This window comes from Lycorma delicatula, chromosome 4 (genome assembly GCF_047948215.1).
Source record: "Lycorma delicatula isolate Av1 chromosome 4, ASM4794821v1, whole genome shotgun sequence".
In the NCBI taxonomy this organism is placed as follows: Eukaryota; Metazoa; Arthropoda; class Insecta; order Hemiptera; family Fulgoridae; genus Lycorma; species Lycorma delicatula.
In genome coordinates, this window is record NC_134458.1 from 117660163 (window position 1) to 117685805 (window position 25643).

Here is a 25643-nt window from a genome sequence, read left to right on the forward strand (position 1 = left end):
GTCTGTCAGCCAGCATTATTTACCAGACCTCTCTTGAGTATTTTTCTTTCTAAAAATCAAATTCAACTTGAAAAGAACAGGATTTCAAGATATTTAGAAAAAGCTTCAAAATATAAAGAAATGTGTGACTTATTTACTATTTCAAAATATGATTTCAAGTAAAAATGTTTTAAATAAATATAACAGCTCTGAGTTAAGTAGGTAGACAGACTATTTCAAAGCAGTTAAATCTTAAACTTGTAATTTTGTTATTAATCCAGTATCGTTACTTTTTTTAATCATAGTTTCCTCTCGATGCTACAGAGTACTGCATTTAGTAGTCTAGGATTCTTAATTTGATAGATAACTATTTAATCAATATCTTTATTATGAAATTAATGTTATATTTAGAAATTTAAATTTTTATAAAATTGAATTTGATACAAATTTTTTTTTTTTTTTTTTAAAGAGATAAATCCATTCCGGAATTGGAATCATTATTACTTGATGATAATAGTGGAGATGTTAATGAATTCCGTAGACTTTTAGAAAGACAAGCAGTTGCAGAAAGAGAGGAACAGTCAGCACAGGTTTACTCAGATCCAGGAACTGAATGTACACCACCAACACTGTGTCAGGAATTTCAAACTGCTCGTTTATTTTTATCTCATTTTGGTTTCCTCTCTAGGCTTGATAATACTCAGGTAATTAAAACTATCATTTTTAAAAAGATGACTTTAGAAAGAGAAATGATTTATTATAAACCTGAATGTTTGCTCTTAATTGGCTTCTGTAGTCTTTCACTTAGGTTTAAACCATGCTTGTGGATGTATTTAGTTTGTGTATGATACATTTATATTAACTGAGTTTTGCACATTGCATTCTATTTAAAGGTTGTGAATTACCACAAGCAAATAGCCATTCCATATACAGATATTCTGATCATTATTTATATATATATATATCTTGTGAGTTTTGGTTAGTTAGAAAGTGATACTTTCAAAAAATACACTACAAAGTAATCAAAATATGTTTCAATCATAATTATTTAGATTTGTAAAATGTTTTTTAAGTATTTGTTCACAATTACAAGAGTTTGTCTATACAAGCTTTAGGATTAACATGTATTAATTACATTATTTCTACAGGAATGATTAATTGTTAGATAATCTGTGTGTTATGAAGTTAAAATAACAAATGCATATTTGTTTTTGTAATATATATGTGAGGTACCAATATATAACAGTAACAGGCAGATTGCCTGTGAAGTTTAAAGCAAAACTGATATAACCAGGTTGGTCATATCAGTTTCATCTTGTCTCATAACATAATTTGTCTTATGGCATAAGTTATTACTTTAACAACATGATAAAAACAATTTTTTTAAAGATTTTATAACATAATTTAAAAAAAAGAAAACATATTCTTTTACATAAAACATATAATGTTTTCGTTTATTGTTTTTCCCCCTTGTGTGGGGGTGGCAGTAGATGGCAGCACATTTTCAGATAATGATAATACATAAATTTTAATTCATACAGTACTATAGTATTGGCTGCCCAAACAAGTAGTATATTTTGTTTTTATCCTACTTAATTTTATTTTATCATAATTGATGTCATATTTTTATATATGTAACTTTTAATTTCAATAATTTTTAACATTTTTTATATTTCTTTTAAAAAATTATAAATTTGAACATTTAAAAATGTTTAAATCTTATATAATAAATTCTATTTATTATATATTTTAATTATCATTTTGAGTTTAATATGTAATTTATTAATAATCGTTTTGTAAAGAAGAATTACAATTGATGATGTGGGTTGCCACAAAAGTACTATTGCAGTCATGAAAAAATAAGGTGAGTTTTACTTTATTTAATTCTGTACTTGGGTGGATCAAGTTGAGTTATTTACATTATATATATATACATATGTGTTCTCTTCTGTTTTAGTCAACATCTGTACCACCTCTTGTTGCTTTGGATACATCACACTCCAGCTTTTGTGGTGATCTCCAAGCTTTGGATGATATTGGTTCCAGAACTTGTGATACTTGTCACATATTTTATGTACGAGCTGGTCAAAAACAACCTGAACAGATATTATCCAATGTGGTAAATGATTTATTAATTAATTTTTAATGACATGATTGTGTTTTTTAATACTTAGAAGTCAAAAAAAAGCTTCTCAGAATTTTGCTGTTAGTTTTTGTTAAATGCAAAACCATAATATACAAGCTATATCAACTTTCACGTACTTTCTGATTGTAAATAAAAGTTTGTTCTACAGATTTTTTTATATTTTTAAAAATTTTATGCTTTATTTCACTCATTAGTGTGTTAAGTTTCATTATATCTAAGCTTACTGGATTACGATACTACATCATCAAAATTTTTTTTAAATCGGAGACATCTGTGATATGAACCACTTGATATTGTTTGACTAGTTTTAATATTGAAAAATGTGATAACATATGTAATTACATTTTTGATGCAGAATTGTTTTGTGAGTACCTCCTCATGTTACAATATACTGTTATTTTTAAAAATTAAAAAAATTATCATGAAATTATCTGTAAATCCAAAAAAGGAATAATAATCCTGTTTATCATTTTCTGTATCTTTAAATTAATTTTTTCCATGTTTGTGTATGAGCTTATTATTTATGTAATGTCTTATCCCTGTTATAAAAATATTAGGGTCTGGTATAATATAACCTTCATCCTTACAACTTGCAACACTTTGAATATCTCAGGAAGGTACCACCCTGAAAATGGAAGGATGTAAGTTATATCAGTTGCCAAAGCTGTGTTAATGAACCAATTCCTATAATCACCAAAGTTAAAATCAGTAATTTTAGTTTCCCTGTATGCTCTTTGCATTCTTGTGACACAACCATTGCAATAATGCTAACAAGTAATAATAATATAAAGAGTAACTTCAGATATGGAGGGTAATAGAAAATTTAAAATAATAATTAAAAATTTGTTTATGCTGAAGAATTACCTAAAGATTATGGGCCTTTTGAAGACTTGATATGTAAATTGCGCCAACAGTTGAACAAAATTAGTAAGCATCTACTCCTAGATTGTGAAATGCTTCACTTTTTTTTTGTCTTCAGTCATTTGACTGGTTTGATGCAGCTCTCCAAGATTCCCTATCTAGTGCTAGTCGTTTCATTTCAGTATACCCTCTACATCCTACATCCCCAACAATTTGTTTTACATAATCCAAACGTGGCCTGCCTACACAATTTTTCCCTTCTACCTGTCCTTCCAATATTAAAGCGACTATTCCAGGATGCCTTAGTATGTGGCCTATAAGTCTGTCTCTTCTTTTAACTATATTCTTCCAAATGCTTCTTTCTTCATCTATTTGCCGCAATACCTCTTCATTTGTCACTTTATCCACCCATCTGATTTTTAACATTCTCCTATAGCACCACATTTCAAAAGCTTCTAATCTTTTCTTCTCAGATACTCCGATTGTCCAAGTTTCACTTCCATATAAAGCGACACTCCAAACATACACTTTCAAAAATCTTTTCCTGACATTTAAATTCATTTTTGATGTAAACAAATTATATTTCTTACTGAAGGCTCGTTTAGCTTGTGCTATTCGGCATTTTATATCGCCCCTGCTTCGTCCATCTTTAGTAATTTTACTTCCCAAATAACAAAATTCTTCTACCTCCATAATCTTTTCTCCTCCTATTTTCACATTCAGGGGTCCATCTTTGTTATTTCTACTACATTTCATTACTTTTGTTTAAAAAATGTTTAAAAAATGCTTCACAACTGGAGAAATAATTTTTGAGTACACTCTTCCATGTACAGGATATGATTTTAACAAAGCCAGTTTCTAAACACAGAAACTAGTTTTATGTTCCTAACTGAACATAAAACTAGATTATATGAAAAAATCCTTTTTAAAGTTCTTTTGTTGTATTATACAAAGGTCTTTAAATAATTAGAGGCAATTGATTGTAGAAAAATTATTACTCATTCAATGACAATGAAATTAATGCCACTTTTTAATATCACCCCCCTCCACTAAATTTAGGCTCTTTTTCTATCTTTCTGTGAGTTTTCTTATTCAGCTTTAAAAAATTTATCACCTCAGTATCTAAACTATTCTTGACCTGCTCATTTTTTCCAAACTCTGTGGCGTATAAAAACTCATAGAGAGGATCAACAAAAAAAAAAAATCTAATTGTGAGATCAGAATTGTAAGGTGAATGTGACAACATCTTCCAACCCGACTTTTGAATAGCTTCCCATGTCTTTTAAGTGGGGATCATTTCATAGAAAAATTATGCTTTCTGAGAGAGAACCAGGACATTTCTTCCTAATTGAAGGTATTACTTTATTTTCTGTCACATCACAATAATACTCACTGTTGATTGTACTTTGTCCCAATATGTCTTTTTAAATGATTCTAATAAGAATCACTTTATCATCTGAAGCATACGTTTTATAATTTTTCCTGGCAGACAAACTGAGTTGTTACCAATGCATATATTCGGATATTTTGTTACTGGCTGAAATTAATAAAATTTTCATTGCAAGTTACTCATATTATGCAATCAAAAAAAAACATTACCTTCTGCTAAAAATCATTGTCTAAGTACCATACAAATGTGAATTCTTGTGTCTTTGAGACAGAAAACAAAAATCTTATCACAAGTCATTGTTCTTTCATGGTACGTGTTTCAAGCAGAACCGTCATTTTGAAATAAAGGGGATTATAATAATAATAGAAATTGTTATTTAACAGCTGATATTTTTTATGTCAGGGATGCCAGTTTGAACATTAAAAGAGTTAATATTAATTTAGTTCCACTTTACCATTTGTCCCTTTAATTATTGAAAGACCCTCATATTTATTATGAAGTAATAAACAGTGATATGTTCATTCTTGGTTATATTTTAGGTTTAAGTTTTTTTCCTAAGAAAAAAAATATTTTTAAATATTTATGTCTAAACATAAATATTTTAAAAAATTCTGATTGATCACCTGTAGAATCACATAACCTTAATGTGATTTCTATATTAACTCCATTCCATCAATTAATTAAATAGTCCTTATAAATCTATATTTACTTCCTGATGTACTTGCCCAAAATTGTTTTAAATCTGTGATCAGTATTTTTCCTTCCTAAAATCCTTTTCCACACGGTACCATTTTACATTACTTTATTCAACTTACATATTTTCTTACAACATCTTAACTTTCTCATTAATGCTTATAAATGTATTTAATTAATGCATGGTATAAAAATTTTTTATTATTTTTTTTTATAGATATCTGATTCAACAGTTTCTCCACATTTCTTAGAAATGCTTTTATCACTGGGTTGGCCTATATCTGTTGGTCAACATCCCGGTTGGACTGGTCATATATCTACTAGTTTTAAGACTTATACGTCACAAGAAATACCTCCTGGTAATTGATTTTCTCTCTCTCTCTCTCTCTCTCTCTCTCTTTCTCTCTCTTTGTGCATGTGCATGTGTGTGTAATACATGGGCTTCATTTGTTTTTTAATTTATTGTTTTTTCTGAAAAATAAAGGAATTCTATTCCTATTAATCAAAAAATTATGCCTAGTGATGTACTTATTCCACAATTTTTTTTCAGATCCCTGAGTTCAAAACTATATAAGAATATAAATTAAAAAACTTTGATGGTACTTGTACTTGAAAATGTATGTGATGCTAAAATTCTTAGTAGAAGAAATTTATGTAGTGTCTAATGAAGAAAGAGAAAGAACTTCAGGGCATGTTGTACAAGTGAAAATACTTATACTTAAATTAAGGGGTAAATTTATTGGTTTGATATGAGTTTTCCTGAAAATGTTTGTAAATTATTATCTCAAGTAATTTTTTAAAAAAATTATTATATAACATGAAAAAATGGTTTTACCAAAAAAAATTAAAAAAATAAACACAGTTTTTTAGATTTTTGCCATATAACTTTGTTAAAATTCCAATAAATAAACACGATTTTGCACCAAAATTTGTAAAAAATTTAATTGTAAGAAAATTTATTTATGTAAAGTCTGTATAAGATGCTACCATTCTGTCGATATCCATGGTAGAGTGGTACGGTCTCACCTTTCATTGGAGGTCCCAGGTTCAAATCCAGTGAGGCATGGTATTTTTTATATGCTACACAATTTCCATTTTATACTCCCAGGAAAAATCTTCAAGCTTTATTGTGAATTAATCATCCAAAAAAGAAAAAAAATTGAGAAGACCAACTTTCTGTTATTGTATTTAGTTTTCTTTTGATAAAAACACGTACCCAGAGTCATCATGACCCTCAAAGTTGGTAAAATGTACACTAAGTAATATTGCTAACAATAGATAATGCTGATAAAGAAATGTCAATGTTCCAACTTGCAGATCATAATAAATTACGCTTCTAATTTTTTCAACCTTAAATTGAGCATAACTCAAGAACAACACAACCAATCTTCATCCATTTTTCACAGCACAACTTAAGATATTCTGCTACAACATATCTAAATTTCAGTGAAATTGATATAGTAGTTTTGGAGATTTTCAATCCACAAAATTTTATGCTAGGCCTATAAATAAATATATAAGGAAACCAGAATTTAAGTAAGTGGTATTTTCAACTCCTCATACCTCAAAATTTAAAGAAAATTCATTTTCACTCACTCTCACCATGCTGTTTAAGTACCATGCCATAAACTAATACCATATTTTTCTTGGTATAAAATTAATATAAAACTGGTAAAAAAAAAAAATCAACATGAAGTGTTAAGAAATTCAGGTTGAATTAAAAATAAAACGGACAAAACTTAAAATACTATATTATAATTTTAAATTGAAACAAGAATCATTTTAATACTGGAAAATATCTAGAAACAAAATCAGTTATTAAAAATAATTAAAGATGATAATTTTTTGTACCATTATTTAAATTTCATTCATATATTAAAAATATTAAGATACAAAACTTCATTGTTTAGAAATAGTTTTAAAAAAGTAAATTGAAAAGATTTTTGTTTTGTAAGTTGGCAGTATTAGCAATTGAAATCCATAAATTTCATTTGAATAGTTTTATACATTTTCAAAATTAAAGCAAATTACAGTGCTTGATTATCACTTTCTAATAATGCCATTTCAAATTCAAATGAAGAATATACAAACAATTTTCATTTATGGGTATTGTTACAGAAATATACTACGTGCACGTTGTAAATTTTCTGTACTGATGAGGTATTTTTTTTTAGTTTTTAAGAATTGGAGGTAATAATTCACAAAATAATCGTCATTGGTGTTTCGAAAATTCACATGACAGTAGAAATTTGTTTCAACGCAGACTTTATGTTAATGTTTATTGTGACATTATTGATGAATATATTATTGGACAGTTTGTTTTTTTTTAAGATTGCCTATGGTAAATGTGAACTTAAATTTCTTAGAAAATAATTTTTCACTTCTTTTGCAAGACGTTCCTCTATTAACGAAACAAGAAGTGATTTTTTTAACATGACAGGGTTCCTCCTCATTTTTGTCAAGAATTTAAGAATTATTTGATTATAAAATTTATAAACAAGCGGATCGGGCATGGACAAACTAATTGGCCTCATAGGTCACCTGACCTAATGCCAGTAAACTTCTTTGGGGTCATATGAAATCGTTAATATACAAACAAAAAGTAGCTAGAAAAGAAGAATTAGTAAGAAGAATTTTCAATGCAGTTGAAATTGCATGAAACATTCAGATACATTAAGAAGTCCCAGGAATTTTAAATCTGGCAGAGTATTGTGAAATTTGAATACTAGATCGTGGTACCAGTGTTCTTTGGTGGTTGGATTTCAATTAACCACACATCTCAGGAATGGTCAACCTGAGACTACAAAACTACACTTCATTTATAAATGAAATGTAGTTTTAAAGCCTTGTTTAAATGATTCACAAGAGGCTAGTCCTGTTTTGATGCAGACTGCTCTTTTTTTGTAGCACTAAAGATCCTTTTAACGATTTCAAAAGTGCTTGAAATGAAATGATTATGTAGAAAAATAAAGTAAATATGTAAGTGTTTGAAACCATTAATAAATTTTTCATTTTGTTAGTGATTGCCTCTTACTTTTGAACTGCACCTCAAACATTAACTCTATAAATTATATATTTCAATCAAACAGTGAATTTAAAAAATTATAGACAACATACAATTCTATATGTAAGTAATGTTATTACCCATGTATAAGTTGAATAATATTATTAATATTGCCTTAGCAATGTATTAGTTTATAATTAAAATCAGGGCAGAAGTTGGCCTGAAAATCAAAAGACTAGTCTGTGATTTTTATTTCATTACTCTACTGGATGATTCATTTACCTTTGTTATTTTTTTCAGTCAATGAAAGTGAGAATCTTCAACATGGTGGTTGTCTTTATAATGGTGATACTCAAGTGCTATATTGGGCTGATGTTAGTTCTGAAATTGCTTTTGTTGTGCCAACAATTAATAATTCACGTAAACACCATTCTCATAATGAATACAATATCAGTCATTCATCTGAAACTTCTGGTTTGTATCCCTAAATTACACATAATTTTACTGTTTACTTATACGAGGGTTATTTTTTTTTCAAGGTCCGATTGGTCACGAAATTAAAACCACAGTGAAAATAAAAGATTTTTTTATTTGTTACAAGTACTTACATAGTTACGCTATTTCTCTACATAGTCGCCACTCCGATTTAGATATTTGTCGTACTGTGATACCAACTTTCCAATACCCTCATCATAGAACGGAGCCGCCTCTGTTTTCAGCCATGTTTCTATGCTGGTCTGCAGCTCGATGTCTGTGCCAAAATGTTGTCCTCCTAGCCAGTGTTTCATGTGAGCAAAGAGGTGAAAATCAGATGGAGCCAAGTCCAGGCTGTATGGTGGGTGATCAAACACTTCCCAACGAACGCTGCAGGAGCTTCTTTGTTACAGCTGCAGTGTGCGGCCGAGCATTGTCATGGAGAAAGAAAATGCCTGATGACAACATTGCCCTTCGTAGACGTTGAAGAGTCATGCAGCGTGAGACTGCAGTGATAGTTGTGCCACGTTCCATGAATTCCACCAAGAGAACTCCATTCCGGTCCCAGAACACAGTAGCCATACACTTTCTGTTGGAGAAGGTTCGCTTGAACTTCTTTGGTTTACTGGGAGAATGAAAATGCATCCACTGTTTGGATTGTTCTTTTGTTTTTTCAGTTTCGAAATGGAGATGTCTTGTCCCCTGTGACAATTTTGTTCAAAAAATCTTCTCCTTCATTATAGTAGCGCTGGAGAAACGTTAGGGAGGCGTCCATTCTCATTGTTTTGTGATGGTCGAACAGCATCTTGGGAACCCATCTCGCACATAGTTTGCGGTACTGAAGTTTCACTCACAGTGGTGTAGAGAGCTGACCTTGAAATTTCAGGAAACGAATCAATCAATACAGAAATTGTGAACCGACGATTTTCTCGAATTGCCTCATCCACTCGCTCAACAAGATCATTGGTTGACACTCACTTCTTTCCCTGACCGCCTGCATCATGAACATCTGTACATCCTGCTTTAAAGTTCCTGCACCATTGTCGCACTTTGCTGTCACTCATTGAAGTTTCACCATACACATTACTTATTCGTTGATGAATTTCAGCTGCATTACACCCCTTAGCTTGAAGATATCAAATTACCGCACGCACTTCACACTTGGCGGAAGATGCTATTGTAGACATGTTTACGTGCTAGTTGTGCGTTCAGAACTAAACGAAGTGACGCGGCGTGATTGAAGGTCATACTAGAGACGCTGCGCAACACATATGCTCAAAGGTTCATCCAATTTTTGCACGAGTTTTTATTTTACGACCGATCGGACCTTGAAAAAAAAATAACACTCTTAATATTAATTTAATTATTATATTTTCCATGAAGTTTATTTGAATTCATGTTCTACTGCTGTAATATTTGTAGAATGTTTTAAAGAAATATATGTTAGGGCTGGAAGTATATATCCAAAAACATTACAACACCCAATATTAATGAACTTAAACAATGATGATTTTTTATTAGACTCAAACAATATACAATGAGCATTGACTTTAACCACACAATAAATTATGAAAAATAATGTATTGAAAACATTTCCCAACTTAACAATTCATGTCCCAAAGACAGAGAGAGCAGGTGGTTATTTTCTAAAATTTGAAATGTCAGTATACATCAGCTCCTTTTATAAATATAAAAAGACTTATTTATAAAATATATTTTATAAACTCCCCAAATGTCAATAGTTAGTTATAAATATACTATTAGGTTACTAAAGAAATATAAATAACCTGTGAATGATTCAAAAGAATAAAAAATATGAATTGTGTTTATTTATTACAACTTAGGATGCTGAATACTGTGACTGTTTAAAACAAAGTAATTAGTAAATTCATGGTTAATTAGGTTAAAGCTAAGAACAGAAATTATACACCATAATTTTTGTCAGCTAGTGTTCCCACAATGTATAATTTTATAAAAAACAACTGTCTTATTGTACAATTTTTTATCAGAAAAGTTACCATTATTAGTTCAATATTAGCTACAATAAGTTTGATTTCTTTAATTGATCATTTTAAGTCAATCAGATATTATAAAATTAATGCAACATGGGTTGCAGCTCATCAAAAATAGAGGTACTGTTAGGGCATTCTGGTATGTTTCCATATATCACTCGTATAATAATGTATTTCTAATCAGGTACACTCAATAACCTGCATAAATATTAAATGTGATTGCAGCGTAGGTTAGGTCAGGTAGTACATTTTTTGAAAAATATTCATTAGTACTTTATATATGTATATAACTTAGTTAGCGGTGATAATAAAGTTAGAAAGTGACTGAATCAATCAGATAAAATTACTGCATAACAGTTGTACTACATAATAATTATTAATCAGCTGGGAACGTGGTCCAAAGTCCTTAATTTACATAATAGTAGCTTGCTTGTAAGTTAGGTGATGTGTTACTGTCACTACTATTACCTGTTATTGCCGCTGGATCCAGATTCAACTTTTGTTGAAGAGCTTCTAAATTTAATTTAAAGCATATATCTTTGGTACTATTCATCTTGAGATTAAACAGAATTAAATACAATTAGATTTATTGCTTATATACCTGCTATCTTGAAACAATAAAAACAAATCATATTTGTTTAATTATCAAAATCAAAGTAATTAAGATAATAATGCACATGTCATCAGTTCCTTTTTGTAATTGTACGTTAGTATTTTTATTTGACTGTTTATTTTAAAATAAACATAATGTAGAATAAAAAAGCAGAAGAAATAAATGTGGTAACTATTGTACTATTTTCAATCTGATATCTCATCGTTAAAAATACTCAATGACAGATACAGATAGTACTACATGAAAAGTTGGAATGAACACTGATTAAAACTAGTTCAGTTTAGTTTGGTCTCAGGTTAATTTTAGAATGCATACTGAAGAATAATAAAGCTATTTGTATGGTATTTGTACATATGCAGGACACATTTAATTACAGATAATGGAAGAAAATGTTGAAAGTTTTAGGATAATAGGTTTGAAGTATAAAAAAAGAAGAATCATTCACAATCTGAACAAGAAGTGATAAGAGTAGAAGATAAAAGAAATGCAAGCCTTAGTAGTGAAATATAATTATACTGTATCCTACACAGTTTTCACCTAGCAAAAAGGTAATAAAAAAATTATGAAAAAAAAATAGAATGGTAATATTGATGATAGTCTTTTGACAGAAACTAAAAAAGGATTGAAATTGAAATAATGCATGGCATAGGTTCATTGTTCAGAGAAGTTATTTCCATAACCTGTTTTGAAAATAAGAATAAAACAAAGGTAATAAAATGGGGTAGAAACAATAATGAGGAAAAGCTTGTCCTCATTATTGAAAAGATATTCTAATACTTTTTGGATAATTAGGAACTGTTAGCGACTGTAAACTAAGGCTATGTAGATTGTGGGAATGTTTTTCTTACCCTGATTATCTTGGGATTTTGAATAAAGAAAGCATATTTTTAAGAAAAATCCTTTGTCAAGTAAGAGTACAGGGCTATGCATAAAAATCTAATGAAATATCAGATTTATATTTTTTATATTCAATTTCTGTAAGAGCAAGAAGCATTTATTAGGTATTTGTTTACAATCAGTTATGTATTATGCCAAAAGTAACCTAACTCATAACTACAAGTTATATGTTGTACTCATTTACAACTGCAATTTTGAAGCTATTCAATATTGTTATGATGTTTTTTATTGTGTTTTATATATACAGGTAGTACAACATGGTATGAGCGTAGCGCTTCTGTTTCTTCAGGTGAAAAACGTACAATGAGTCTTGATTTTGAAGTCTCTAAAGATAAATGGAGCAGAAGACATCCCCCTACTCCTGTACTTCTTGTCTGGCTTGAAAGTTTTGAGGATCACCTTCATTTTCCAGTCTGTAAGAATTACTTTTATCTGTTTTTATTTATTATTATTACTGTTCCTGTTTAATTTATTAACATAATCAATTGATTTGTTTACTCATCTGTTTAAAATTATTTAGCGTTTTCAAAGTATAGTTTATCTGTTCAACAATGTATTTAAAAAGACATCCCTTATAAAGCACAGCCTGTTCCAGAGGTTTTGTGTATTTGTTATTCCTTTATAACCAACAGTTTTTACTTGTTCTTCCAAAATCAAAAGACACCGCTATTTGGCATATCCAAAGAAAAAAATTGGTTGGTTTTTTTTTCAATCACATTGTGCAACTGTCATCTATCTTGCCAGCTTCCAGCACCATTTCATGACTTATGTGTGGAATTTTTACCCTTCAAATCCTGATGATTTAGTTATTTATACAATTGACCAAATGGAATCATGCCTATTCTGTAAAAAAATAATAATTATAATTTTTTCATGACCGAAATAATTTAACCATGAAAAGTTATATAGTTTGAATTCATTATTGTCTGAAATTAATGTATTGTTTTCTTTTACAGTGATTCTTAAATCTTGATTTGCTATTTCAAGCTGATTAAATAGCTCTATTAACTTTAGCGATAAGTTAACCAGTTCTTGATATCTCTTATAGTTTCCAAATTCAGCACATGAAATTTTGTGTTTTTTGTTTACATGATCGTCTGTGTAGACTTCATGAATATCCCTGTATTAAAATCTTATTAAGAATCTATCTTCGAATACTTGTAACAAATGGTTTTTGCTGTTAAATGACAGGTAATTTATATCTGAAAGTAAAAACATTTTCTTCTTATAAGCTGCCTTAAGGTTCATTGTTCTTATAAGCTGCCTTAGGTTCATTGTTCAGAGAAGTTATTTCCATAACTTGTTTTGAAAATAAGAATAAAACAAATGTAATAAAATGGGGTAGAAACAATAATGAGGAAAAGCTTTTCCTCATTATTGAAAAGATATTCTAATATCTTTTTGGATAATTAGGAACTGTTAGCGACTGTAAACTAAGGCCTTACCTTCTAAGGCCTTCTTAGGTATCTTTTACCATTGTAGCTACCAGAACCAAATTATTGTATTTTATACAGTACCCAGATGTTACTATTAATAACCATTAGCGAGTTAGTATGTTTATGTCGATAAACCATATTTTATGAAACAGAAATTTGTGGATTCATTATTTATGGCGTATAGTTTTACTATGAATTCAAAAAAAGACACTTTATTAGTGTGCCCAAATATCTTTTTTAGTTTCCAGATAAAATGAACCATAAAGAAACAAATTAATATGACATCTTCTCATGACTGAAGAGTCAAACCATTTTTATTAAGTAGTTTTGGTTGGCCTTCAATTACATCCACAGATATTCAAGGCCATATTTCATATCAGGCTACTTAAGTCATGGTGTCAGTAGTTCTGAAATTAGAACCTGGACAAGACTCCTATCATGCAGTCTCCTTGTGAGTCGATCAATCCCTTTTCTATTCACCTTCCTTCCTGTACTCTTCATTCCAAATGAAACCTTGAGAATTTTGTCAGCCACATTAGCTCTGGCTCTATTCTTGACATTATCCAAATGTATTCTACTAGCTGGCATGGCAGCCAGTTTATTGGGGTTTAGTGGAATGATGATTTTACTTAGGGACTGTTTAGGAACTCAAAACTACTTTGAATTTTTATCTTTGGAGCTGCATAAAAAGAACATTTATGTATTTCAGTTGCATTTAAATTGATTGATTAAAGTAATTATCACTTTATTATATCTGTAATTTTCTGTTTAACAAGAAATGGTATTCTGTTTACACATCTGTCAGACATGTAAATAGTCTTATTTCACAAATTAATTAGTACTCATTGAAAATTTGAGCAGAATCTATATGAATTTATGTTCATCTAGCATTCGTTCTTACTTATAGTTGGTTTACATTATAAAAATTTTATAAATCTGAAGTTGTGCCATGCATTGCATGGCAGTGCATTCTGTCTCCCACAGTTGCACTTAATTTATACGTTGTTGCTAATTCATTTTAATTATGCTCTTTTTTTATTTTTAGATGTGTTTTATATTTTTTATAAATAATGGATTCTTGAACCCTTTTTAGTTTAATGGTTTCATATCTATAGCATGTCGTTGGGACCTTTTAAAGCCCTTATTTTTTGCTTTATTTTCTATACACTGTAAAATTTTGTTTGTTCCAAGTAGATATTTGTAATTTTTATTAGCTTTTGTGTAGTTTTAAAAAATAATTGTTACAGCTGATATGATGGGTTATATGTGTACTGGATTAGAGCCACCATCTCAAGGCGGTTTACCTAGAAGTCAGGATAGTTTTATTATATATCTTCATGCATTACATAGTGGTTTGTTAAGGGTTCGTTTACAAGGACCATCTGGAAGGTAAATAATATCTTTTTCTTATAATATATCTATATTTTATTAGTTGTATATCTGTATTGATACTGTTTAGTTGTTAACAGATCATATGGATATGGAGAAAAAGCTTTGGTTGACTATAGAAAAAGAGGAGAGTGTTTGAGAGAGATGGAAGAAATCAGATAAGAGATAGAAATGGCTTTGAAGAAGCTGAGTAGTGAAAAATCATCGGGGCCAGGTAAAGTATCAGAAAGTGTGATAAAGACAGCTGGCTAGTAGGATTGAAGCAGTTATATCGTGTACAGTAGAATAAAGCCAATTCCTGATGACCTGAAGAGAAAGTACATACTATTTTTCTTTAAGAATCATAACAAAAGAACACCTCTGCAAGAATTATTAGAAAATTGAAGATTTTTGAAAGTGTCATCCTAAGTAGGAATTAGAGGGGTAGAGAGAAAACAGAATGAAGTCCATGTATTTAGAATAGGAAAATAGGAAAAAATACTGAAGACTTCTTTTTTACCATCTACCAGCTGATAGAAATGAGTTGAGAATTTGGCAAAAAGATGATCATGTGTATTAATTGTAGAAAAAGCATATGATTCTGACATGATATAAGGAAAAGGATGATTTTTGTAGAAGACACAATGTAGATAGAAAAAGTAGAAGATGTACAGATTTACTTTGATGCGTGGGATAGGTAATTTGAAATTATAGACTTATAGTCAAGAAGAGTGAAGCAGTGGTTTTTGTTTAGAGATTGTAGCAAAGAAGGGACTTCATTTTGAAAGGGAAATCTCTGAAGATGGATAAAAGCTTTACTTAACTGGGAAGTGAGATGTCAGAGGATATAATTAGAACAAATTAATTTCAAGATGACTTCAGAAAGGAGGAAGCTATCAACTGTTAAATGTTTGATTTGGAATAGTAAGGTACCAGAAAAAAAGCCAAGATTATAATGTACAGATCCTATCGTTACCTGCCTGGAATAACAGATCGAGCAGAATCATGGAGGGTGACAGCAAGGGATTGGAATAAAACACTGGAAGAGATTCCTCTGGGCAATTAAAAGAGAAAGAAGAGACATTAGAGAGGCTCTAAATTAAGAGAGAGGAAGGGAATGATTGCAGAGAGATTACCAAAAGTAATATAACTACGAGGCTCAGCTGATAAAATTTTGCATATATATGCATAGCATAGGAATAAAAAGAGATATTGAAATGATATAAAACGTGAATGAAAGTGCAATACCTTAGGTACAAAATGAAGTATTTATTTTTCAATGTAATCCCCGTTACACTGATGCACGTTTTCCAATGTGTGACAAGTTTTTGCATTCAGTCACAGAAAAATTCTGGTTGTCTTTCTCGGATCCAAGTGGCCACAGCTTCCTTCACCTCATTGTCAGTGGTGTAATGGATTACCTTTGAGATCCCTCTTGAGATAAGGGGAAAAGTGTAAGTTGCACAGAGCCAAATCCAGCGAGTATGGCAGATGCAAAATAGGCTCAAACTTCAGCTTGCAGAGAGCCATCAGAGAGTGCACGGTACCCATCGTGCACAGATTTTTACGGTAACCCAATTGCTCCATAATATGGCCTACACATTCTTTAGATATGCCTAACTGAATAGCGATGTGTTACTGGGTGATTCACCGGTCACTTTGAAGCAGATCGTCCACCTCCTTTCAATGTTCTCATCAGTCACAGAAACTGGTCGTCCATTGCAAGGTGCATCCTCAATTGCCTCTTTACCAGCTTCACATTCGTGAAATTTCAATGCCCACCTATTCACAGTACTCCTGTCAACAGTTTCACTATCATAAACCACTTTTAAACATGAAAAATATTTGTAGTATTCACATTTTCTGCTGTTAAAAATTGAAACAGTGCGCGCTGTTTTAACCATGTTGACATATTGGTCGTACTTGACTCTATTTTAACTGCTACTGAAAATAAACCAATAAATGGGTTTCAATGCATTATCGCAGGTTTGTAGAGGGGAATTTTTGCTCTCATTTGCTGCTACATCCAACTCAATAGTACCTTTTGTCTCCGTGTAGCACACTAGTGCACAAAATTTATTAGCCGAGCCTCATAGAAATAAGTAAAAGGCTGTCCAAGAATAAGATAAAAAGAGGAAGTAAAATGTCTGTAAGAAATTGCAGCAAGTGGGAGAATAGAAAAAAAAGTAACTGTGCATATCCAGACCCAACAGTAGTTAAAACGGATCTGGCTTGAAGTAACTACTGTTTGATTATAGTAATTGTTAATATCAAAATACAACATATGTAACATTTTTTGCAGTCATAAAGAAAAATTTTGAGATAATTAAATTTGTCTGAAAAATATAAATCAGGTGTTTTCCTTTTTTCTTTAAAATAGTCACCAAATAAAAGTGTATTTTCCTCTTTCTTACCTTTTTAGTAGGAAAAATTAAAATATGTAAGATCCAGTGATTGCTTGGATGTTCTGGTTTCATGTCTTAGTAATTCCTATGAATAATATACATAAATCATTTGCAAAGAGTTTAAGTATTATTTGCAAAGTGTTTTTTTTAAAAACAGTGATATTTTTTAATTTATTGTTGTACTTGCTCCTAAATCCATTATTAAAAGAAATTCATTGTGGAAATGCGATATTGTATTAACAGTATTCCAAAAATGGTGTTATTGTATTCGCTTTTAGAAGATATTGTGCTGCTCAGATGAGTGCTGAAATGCTTCTACTTTTATCTTCTAAAATTTCTCTCAAAGCAATGATGAATCCAAATCAGTCTTGAACCCCAAGTTTCATCTTCCATCACAGTATTGCAAAGGAAGTTATCTTCTTCATCATAATAATGTTTCAGAAGCTATTTGTAACATCCCTTTCATTAATTGTTCTTTTCTGTGAGTGTTGGTACTCACCACAAACAGATTTTACAATAGCCAGTTCTTTCAGCGTGCCTATGTGGGTGGCGATATGTTGTGTGAGGTGTTGGTCTTCTTAGATTAATTCATTCACATCCTTTTGGTGCTTTTCATCAGTTATAGAAACTAATTAACTACTGCAATATCCTTAATATTCACTCCTCAATATTAGCTTCTGAAGTACAAAATTTTATTACCCTGACAGTATTACTTATTTTATTACTGACAGTATTTTGATCAGCAGATTTATCACCATAAATGGCTTTTAGATAATGAATGTCTTACTTTTTCCATAGTTAAAAATTCAATCACTGCATGTTGATACAGCAAGCATACTCAACTCCTATAACAATGGCAGCTAACAGAAAATGAGTTTTAGGATAAATGGTTTTAGGATATTAGCAATAGGAGAATGAAATTACAAGATGGAAAGCACCTATCGCTTTGTTCTGTATTTTGTTCTTCTGTTACATTCCAGTACAAATCACATTTCAGCCACCCCTTGTAAGATGTGTACAAAAATGCATTCGTTGAGTAAATTATTTGTATATATTAGCATTTAATTTCGTATTAAATTGAGTTGATTATTAATCTTTTTAAAAATTGTAAAAATTTGATTTGTTATGAAACTGATGTAATACGGTGATAGAGTGATTATTCTAGTTAGCATTATTTTTACATATTCACTGTCAGTTATGTTATAACATACACTGTTTTGTTTCAGCATAAGCTAGGTACTTACCATTTTACAAATCCACCTGCCGCTTGGTTTTTTTTAAGTTTCTACTAAAAAATATTCATAAAAATCATAAACATAAGTTGGGTTAAATTACAAAACCATTAACTAATATTGAAACAAAAATATTTCAATTTATTTTCCTTATGGCAAAATATTTGCATTAAAATAATTAATTTTACTAAGCTGTATGTCAGTTATCAGCATTTATTTGATTGAACTTTTATTGACTAAATAGCAATAAATATGATAAATATGAAACATATTGTATTACTATGCATACATCCCAACCCCTGTAGGGGAAGACACCCACCTTGTAACAATTCCAGTCATCACCCCCCCCCCCTTCCAAGCTCTGATGGGCTTTAACAGGAGTCGTCTTCAGACCCTCTAACTGTTTAGTCCTCACAATAATAAGCCAGTCCTCGGTTGGGATGCCACCGATGTAAATGCATCAGTAGACATTTACATTAGTGATTTTTAACTAAGCTTTTGCCTTCACTGCAAGCCTCTTCCTGACTTCTTGACTGTCCTACATCATTGCCCTCTGAACTAGCTAACCGAGTTTACGGAAGCACAAACCCTGTGCCTAGTTCTACATTTAAATAAGCTACTTGTGACTGTAAATGTTTCATATCATACGAGTCTATTTGGTAAATGTAATGCATACCACCAGCAGTGTTGATCGCAACAATACTAAGCATGCAGTGTATATACTTGTGGTTGAAAGAATTTACCTTAAGTATCATTATTAGCACTTTTGAAATTATGTATATTTCCTTATTGAGCCAAGCAAAGAAATAATATTTCTTTGTAAGTAGTTTCCCGCCTATGTAAAAGTGAGATTTTTTATTTTATCAAAATTAAGAGTTGCTTTTTAATACTTTTATTTATATTTTACATTAACAAATTATAAACAAGTGTTTTACTCATTATTTGAACCAATAAATATGTCAATTGCATAAACTGATTTCTTTTTTACAGAATGAGCTTGGCAACACCTTTAGTAGATGGTATGGTAATTAGTCGAAGAGTTTTGGGATCCTTAGTGAGACAGACTGCCCTCAACATGTGTAGAAGAAGAAGACTTGATAATGATAAGTAAGTGTTATATTTTTTTTATTTAAAAAAATTGATCACTACACATCATAGTAATAGTATTTTTTTTATTGTGTGGTAATCAATGCAATCCATTAAAATGGAAATGTGTAAAAAAAAGTTTTAAATGTCATAGCAGATATTAATGAGCAGCAAAACTTGACAATAAATTGTGGCTAAAATATTTACAGACTTAAGAAATTATGAAACTAATTTATGATGATCAGTACATAAGCTGTATGCTTTGTTACGAATAGTATAATCAGTTTAATAACAGTCATTAGTTTGGATGGCCCTTTATATCATATAATAACGCTCTTTTTTCAGATGTTTGTGAGATCATGCATTCTAGTCATCAGTTGACAGTTCAAGAAATAACAAAAAAGTGCGGTGTGTCAATATGTCAACATGTATGACCATCAGTTTATTTATAGCTGTTTTTTCATGATTAACCAAATTTAAGAATTCTTCAGCCAATCTTTGCCTGGCTTCAGCAGACCTTAAAATTTTTTATTAATAGAACTGTTGCCAGGAGTGTAATGGCATTTATTATCTCACTTAATGAAGGAAATACTTAAATGTTAATAAGATATAATTGGTTGCAAGGTATGTCTGAGGAATTCATTAAAAAAAACTCAGAAAATTACTTTAATAGACTTTTTATATGCTATACTGAATGGTAGGATCATAATTTAAATGTTACACAGTCATTTACTTATATTCATAAAAGTTAGATTCATAAATGTTTCTGTAACTTTCAAGATTTCTGCCCTAATATTTCTTGATAAAAGATTGATTTTAGTTGATATCCCTGCCCTTGATATTTCCAAAACAGTATGAAATATTTGATGCAATCATTTTTTTAGATAGTAAAAATGCTACCATACCATCATTAATTGTTGGGAAACTTTAGCTAAAATAGCACCATAATTATACCATTACCATGGTATTTACAGATGATATTGTCCTAAATTACCTTTTTTCTTTTTCTGAGAATGGAAAACCTTGAAAAAACATTAAATTACTGATGACCAAACTGAAGGCTGTACTAAAAATCATCTCATATAAATTTTTCAGACAGAAATGTTTGTATAATTCAATACATTTTAATATAAAAGAATTATTTAAAAGAGGCAGCTTAAATGTAAAAAGTAGTTTTATATCTTTTAAAATAACAAAAATTGTTAAAACTTTTTGATCAAACAATTCATATGATAGATGAAAATTTTTTTTTTAATTATCACATTTTTTACTTTTTCTTTAACGGCACTGTTACCCAATTTGAGTCATAACATCTTCAATTTAATGCTTCCTGCTCCATTAATCTTCTCTTTCCAGATCTTATTGTGAGTAATCTCCCTTGCATCATTTGCTACAACCTCTCATTTCATTTTTGACTTCCCAAGATCGAACTGGAACAAAGCTAAGTTGTTTCCTGATTATCTTGGAAACACTTTGAAATTTGTACACCTGACTTCCATTGTAAATTTCTTCTTGCCTGCTTACTTTACTTACAATAGCTTGATATTAAATTCTGTATAATTTGTGTCAGTCCTAGTGATATTAGATTCACCAATCACTAACTCCATCATCCATTTATATTCATATATTTTTCATATATTAAAAGTTTTATGTTTCATTGTTGTGGAAGTTATAGTTTTAAATTATCCAAGTTTCTTTATGGATATTCCAGGCTTAAGAATGAATGGGTAACACATAACAGAAAGTACAATTAAGAAACTTTTATTTTCAATTACGTAAATAGTGTCCTGCCTTTACGCACTTAGAAATCTTTTATTACCTCATTTGGTCACATATGATTTTGACTTGATTAAGCCAAATAAGATACAGTCCTTGGAATCTACTGGTTCTGCAACATGTTAGGGAGCAAGCTATGAAATAAACCTTTTATGCTTTACATCACTGCAGTTTCATTGTATAATTGGCATTTATTAGAAGCTATGATCATAGCAATTGATGCTAGTTAAAACTTATTTTAAAAAAGATACAGCATTAAATAGTGGAAATATTACGAGGGTGAATCAAATTTAAACAAAAATTTTGCTATTCTATGCAGCAAGCAGTTCCAAGCTGGATGGTGGAATGGGAGGTTAATGTTCGGTGTATTAGAGAGGGGGAACCAGCTTGGTTAGCTCCTTTGCTCTGTTCTGTTGTCAGTACAGTCATGAGTGAGCAAGAGATTCCATCATTTGTTGCACAATGTATAATCATAAAGTTTTTAACTAATGAAGGTGTTAAACCTGCAGAAATTTTAATTCATTTAAAGGTACAGTTTGGGATATTACACTGTCCCAGAACTGAGTGTATATGTGGGCCAGACAATTTAAGGGCAGACAAAAAAGTATAGAAAACAAAAGTCATGATCAACATCCAAGGTTAAGTCTCACAGCTGAATACATCCATGCCATTTAAGAGCTTATCGAAGGTGATCGCCAGTTCACTGTTGAAGAAATTGCATCAGAAGTGGGTATCAACTGTGGGAGTGCTGTATCCATTATCACTGATCATCTTGGCTATATCTCTGGTCTGCTTGAGTGCGTCCAGAGTACTGTGATTCGATCTGCTTTTATGCCATAAGAGCTCTGCCTGGCCGAGATTAGGCATCCTAGTGGCTTGCGCCACTGTATCCATGATTGACTAGCCTGTGCTTCTCTAACCTGTGTTGGCGTTTGCGGGGCCTTGTCCTGTAGGTTTCTCGGGTGGCTAGGGCACCGTCCAGGCAGTTTAACTGGCCAGAGGTAGGCGCTTTAGCACTGGCCTGGGTTAGATTTTGATTTAGTTTCAATGGAGGTTGTGCCCGGGGAGTTTACTCCCCGAGCACGATTTACTAACTTTAGCATGGTAATTGATCGAATTTGAGTACACACTTATTAAGGGGGTAATAAGTAAGTGTTGGTTGCGATCAACCTAGTGCTATTCCAAGCGGTCCTCAAAAGTGGAGCTGTAGTGGGAGACTAGAGGTTATACTCAGCTCTCAACGGATCAGACCTGAGGTCCTCTGGGACCTAGTTTATGCCGGCTGCACTCCAATCGCAAAAATTAACGATATTCGTTTGCGGGTGACTGAATTTTGCAGATTTATATGCTGTCGTGGCATACTTGCTGCATCTACGCACTTGGGTGTAGTTTAGGGCTTAAAGGTGACAGGCGCAGGGTTTCGATCTTCCGCGAGTAGGCTTTTAGCTTAGTTCCTGAGGGCAACGTGGTAGATTTAGGTGTCAGCTATCTTCTTCAGAAGGCAGAACTCAATACTATCTCTCGGGGTGAATTTACTGATGTAGGTGTCCCTCGGGGCATCTGCATCGGTGGCATCTCACATGGCCAGGCTGAACACTGTGGAATGTGATAAGTCTGAGGGCAAGAAGATGTCCTCCATTAAAGCCATTGTTGGCAAGGAACGGAGGGGATGGTGTAGTGACCTGACACGCTACGAGGCGGGATCTTCTCCACTCAGGGGGGAAATTGAGATGATCATCTTGGCTTTAGAAAAATTAGTGCTCGATGAGTTCCAAGGTTGTTGACCGAAAATCAAAGACAGGTCAGGCTGGAGATCTGTGAGAGACTGCTAAATCAATTTTGGCAAGAAGGGGATGATTATTTGAGGTGCATAGTCACATGTGATGGGGCATGGGTACATCATTACACTCCAAAGTCAAAAATGGCGAGTAAGAAGTGGTGAAGGAAGGATGAGGGCTGCCCAGTGAAGGCCGAAGCCCTTCTGTTAGCGGGAAAAGTTCTTGCAATGATTTTTTTTTACTCAAAGGGAATTTTACTCATTGATTTCCTCCACAATCAACGAACTGTGAGTGCAGCTTACTACTGCCAGCTGCTACAGTCAGAAAAAGATGGGATATGCCCATCAGATATCTCATCCTTTTCCATGACAATGCCAGGCCACACATCGAAATTTTGACAAAAAATAAATTAGAAAAAATGTACTGGGAAACCCTTGTCCTCCCTTCCTACAATCTAAATTTGTCTCCCTGTGACTATTTTTTGTTCGTACCCTTGAAAGAATCACTTGAAGAGGAACAATTTGAAAACAATGAAGACATTTAGGAGCAAGTGTGCAATTAGTTGATGACTTTCCTAAGACATTTAGGAGCAAGTATGCAATTAGTTGATGACTTTCCTCAAACATTTTATGAACAAGGAATATTCAACCTTTCAAATTGTTGGCAAAAGTGTGTAGATCGTGCAGGAAATGATGAAGGTATGAATTGTGTATATTATTGTGCATATAATTAATTTATTAAAAAAATACTGTTTGTATTTCATTCACCCTCATGTCACATTGCAATTGACAAAGAATTTTTAAAATTTAGAAGTATTACCATTTTATTTATACAGTTTATGAAATTGTTATAAATGTATAATCTCTAGCCTTAAAAGATAATTAAAATTTACTCTAATCTACAAGAACAATATATTAATTTAGTCAGTCATTCGTTATGAAGTACAATAACTTTTTGTATCTTGTTTTAGCTATCAACCTCCACATGTAAGGAGACGACTTAAAGTTCAAGAAATGGTTTCAAAGTATCGCTGTGAAATGACTCAGCCGGAATTATTAACTTACCTATTAAGTAATAACAACAAAACTTATATTAATTCTGGTTCTTTTAAAAAATAACAGTATTATTTGTTACTGTAATTTTAATGTGCATTTTTATAGTTTTAAAATACATATGCATTAAATGCATGTAACACTATGTGATTAAGTACAAAATATTTAATATATAGTTTGTTAGTTATTTAATATTTATTACTAAAAAGTATTATATAGAAATATATATATTTATATAACTCTAAAGTGCATTATTTATTTGTTTGTCCTAAAATGTAAGGAGAAAGACGGATAAAATAAACATTTTTAACAAAACAAAATTTGCTTTAAAAAATGGTAATAAAATAAAAAAATAAAAAGCATTACACTTCCTCAGTTCTTTTAATTTTGACTTTAAAATATCAGTGCTAAATGAAAAGTAACTATCAATAGCTTACTAACATGTAAATGGCAAAAATTGAAATTAAAAAAGTATTATTAATTTAATGTATTTTTTTAGTCTTACTTTAATTTAAAATATGGATTGATCTTCAAAAACTTCTGCTAATATGAAAAAATATGCTGTTCTTAAAAGTTACAGAGAAATGATATCCTACTACTTCAGCTGAGTGAGCTAAAGCTCTAGAATTTGAGAATACATATTATTTTTTTTAGTTGTATTATATTTTACTCCAATTAATTTTTCTTGAATTTTTTAATGCTTTGAACATCAAGTTGTATATCATTGATAAAAACATCGGCAAAACTGACATATTCCATTAGCTAAAAACCTATTGCATCATGAAATTGCAGTTTCAGATGGATGATTCATTTCTGGTTAATGCTAAGTGATTTTTAATTCAGTCATGACAAAGCATTGAAGCAAGCAGTTAGTTACAATTTATTGTTCATTGTTTCATGTTGAGTTATTATTTTTGATAATATATGTTGAGCAATTAACTTAAAATTTTGCATTAGGAATTAAAAGGTTTTAATTAACATTTATTTATAATTAGTTTTAGAATATTTTGTAAATTACAAAATTAAATATTTTAAATATTAGATTAAATAATAGTATAAAATTTCTAGTAATTTAAATTATTAAACATTAGAAATTAGATAATCTTTTAACATACTTTTTAACTTCAGGAAGGTTTTTGAAAACTTGTCAGGGCTTGTTGATCAATGATGTTTATATTGAAAAGATCCTTGTCTTAACCAGTAACTTATTTCAGAAAAAAAATTTTCCTGAAACTGAAGAATTAAGAAACCAGACTTTTTCAGAACTGACATATGCAGCAAGTATGAGCCAGTAACCTGCAGGTAGCTGCAATACAGCTGAAATGATAAAAAAAGATCTCAGAAACCCCAGCGAAAGCTACAAAATTCAAAAAAGTATCTCCTCTGCAGAAAAGAACAGTGTCAAAAAACATACTCCATCAGAAGCACTAGCAATATTTGT

General features: G+C 31.0%; 1 protein-coding gene across 9 annotated transcripts in view; it reads left to right on the forward strand.

Moving 5' to 3' along the window:
* LOC142323805 (ral GTPase-activating protein subunit beta) overlaps nt 1-24436 on the forward strand; it is a 110844-nt gene extending 86408 nt beyond the window's left edge. For 6 of the 9 annotated variants that reach the window (XM_075364040.1, XM_075364038.1, XM_075364044.1 and 3 more), the window contains 8 exons: nt 449-683; nt 1937-2098; nt 5287-5428; nt 8374-8547; nt 12317-12484; nt 14753-14894; nt 19501-19617; nt 24121-24436. In XM_075364040.1, the coding sequence (XP_075220155.1) occupies nt 449-683; nt 1937-2098; nt 5287-5428; nt 8374-8547; nt 12317-12484; nt 14753-14894; nt 19501-19617; nt 24121-24268 (1288 nt within the window). In that variant the 3' untranslated portion in view covers nt 24269-24436. The remainder of the gene's footprint in view (nt 1-448; nt 684-1936; nt 2099-5286; nt 5429-8373; nt 8548-12316; nt 12485-14752; nt 14895-19500; nt 19618-24120) is intronic. The other 3 variants (XM_075364045.1, XM_075364047.1, XM_075364046.1) reach the window with 1 other exon arrangement.
* The last annotated feature ends 1207 nt before the right edge of the window (nt 24437-25643 follow it).